The 1,713-nt window shown below is 39.0% G+C and overlaps 1 protein-coding gene across 1 annotated transcript in view; it reads left to right on the forward strand.

Moving 5' to 3' along the window:
• Positions 1-286: 286 nt before the first annotated feature.
• LOC106519068 (ubiquitin-conjugating enzyme E2 variant 1) overlaps positions 287-1,713 on the forward strand; it is a gene marked incomplete at its 5' end in the record, with an annotated part of 7,441 nt that continues 6,014 nt past the window's right edge. Inside the window, 1 exon segment of the mRNA XM_014010587.1 lies at positions 287-435. Within this exon segment, the coding sequence (XP_013866041.1) occupies positions 287-435 (149 nt within the window).

Raw genomic sequence — 1,713 nt, forward strand, 5'->3', positions numbered from 1 at the left:
CATTAGCACCTCTAGTGATATATTTACTGAGAAAAATGTTGACGTGTTCAATACTTATTTTACCCGCTGTATTCTTAATTTAAAAAATAATGTAATTGAATAGGAAAGAGAAGTGCAGGATTTCAGTTTTTGTGTTGTTACCAGGACGTACATACATTCACAACATTAAAAACTACGTCAGTTGTTTTCATGTGTTAATGGTTTATATGGTAACCACAGTTAGTATTCAGACAAATCGTTCTGCATGTGGGCAGATAAACTTTCTGACACAATATTTTTGTGAAAGGTGTTGTAGTTCCTCGCAGCTTTCGGCTGCTGGAGGAACTGGAAGAAGGTCAGAAAGGCGGTGGAGATGGAACTGTGAGCTGGGGCCTCGCAGATGAYGACGACATGATGTTAACCCACTGGAACGGCATGATCATTGGCCCTGCCAAGGTGAGCTCCCYACAGCTCCCACAGCCCTTCAGTACACCTTACTGTGCTTCTGTTAGCTTCACCAGAATATCTAACCTGTCTCACCAAGTGGCAGAAAGATTCAGATTGAAAACCTGATCAAATACAGGAGAACCGTTGTGCCATTACATGTACAAACATTCAGCAAGATGTTGGGGCCAAAGCTTTTGGAAAGGGATGAGGATTTTTCTAGCCCAAAGGCAGATGAGAGGCAGGTGGAAATATTAAATAAAGGTTCAGGTTCATGACTTGAGATTCARTTGAATCAGCAGGACAYAAAGAGCACACACAGCAAGATGAAWTGTATGCACTGTCCTTTACATSCAAGGTTTTCTATCACAACTTAGAAGATCCGGCTTCAGATGGCAGAGGTGTTGGTCTCTGCAGAGCCTGTGACAGTCATGACAAACTGGGTCTGTCAAAAACAACACTCCTATAATTATAAAGACAAATGGAAAAGGTGGCCCTCATGAGAGCAGGGTTCCACAAATCCTAWTGCCCGACTGCCCGGGGCAGATAAACAATTTATTTTATTTTTTCATTGGGCCATTTATTCAAAATACTCTGAAAATAAAAGTAGAAATAAAAAGTTTTAAAACACGTATAGAGAGAATAAATCCTCAAAATACCCCCTCCGCTGTAGAAAAGTTACTTTGTGTTGCGGGATCATCCCTCCCTCCTGCTGCACGTCACGCAGAGTGAAGCTTTAACAACTGTAGTTTTTTCACACCCGTGTTTTTGGAGAAAAAAATTGTTTTTTATGTATTGTTACCCACAGAGATGATAAAAAGATGTGGATGTTCGTTCAGTCATAAACCCATCTTGCTAATGTAACAGTCTGCTGCTCTGAGAGCGCAGAGCAGCAGAAGATCAGTTCAACAGGCTCACAGTATGGCAGGCTGATATTGCATTTATTTGGCTTCACCACACTTGTTTTATGACTAAATTAGACACATTAGTTATTTAGGATAAAATAGTAAAATGTTTTGTTTTACTTACTTATTTTTTAAACTTGGAGATGTTTCCAGTTTGAGCTTGTTCGTTTGTTGAAGTTGAATTTTGAAAATAAGGGACACATATGATAACAGTTTTTTCTTCACTCTGCACCCTTTTAATTCAGGGTAGGATTTACTTTTTTTAATGGTGTACATACTGTGTATGGTTTTGTTTTTATGAATGAAAGAAACAGGCAAAATACCTGTTTAAGATATCTCTAATTATATTCTGACTAGCAGTGTTTCCCCTACCATTATTCAAGCC

Source organism: Austrofundulus limnaeus, unplaced genomic scaffold (genome assembly GCF_001266775.1).
Source record: "Austrofundulus limnaeus strain Quisiro unplaced genomic scaffold, Austrofundulus_limnaeus-1.0 Scaffold70, whole genome shotgun sequence".
NCBI lineage: Eukaryota > Metazoa > Chordata > Actinopteri > Cyprinodontiformes > Rivulidae > Austrofundulus > Austrofundulus limnaeus.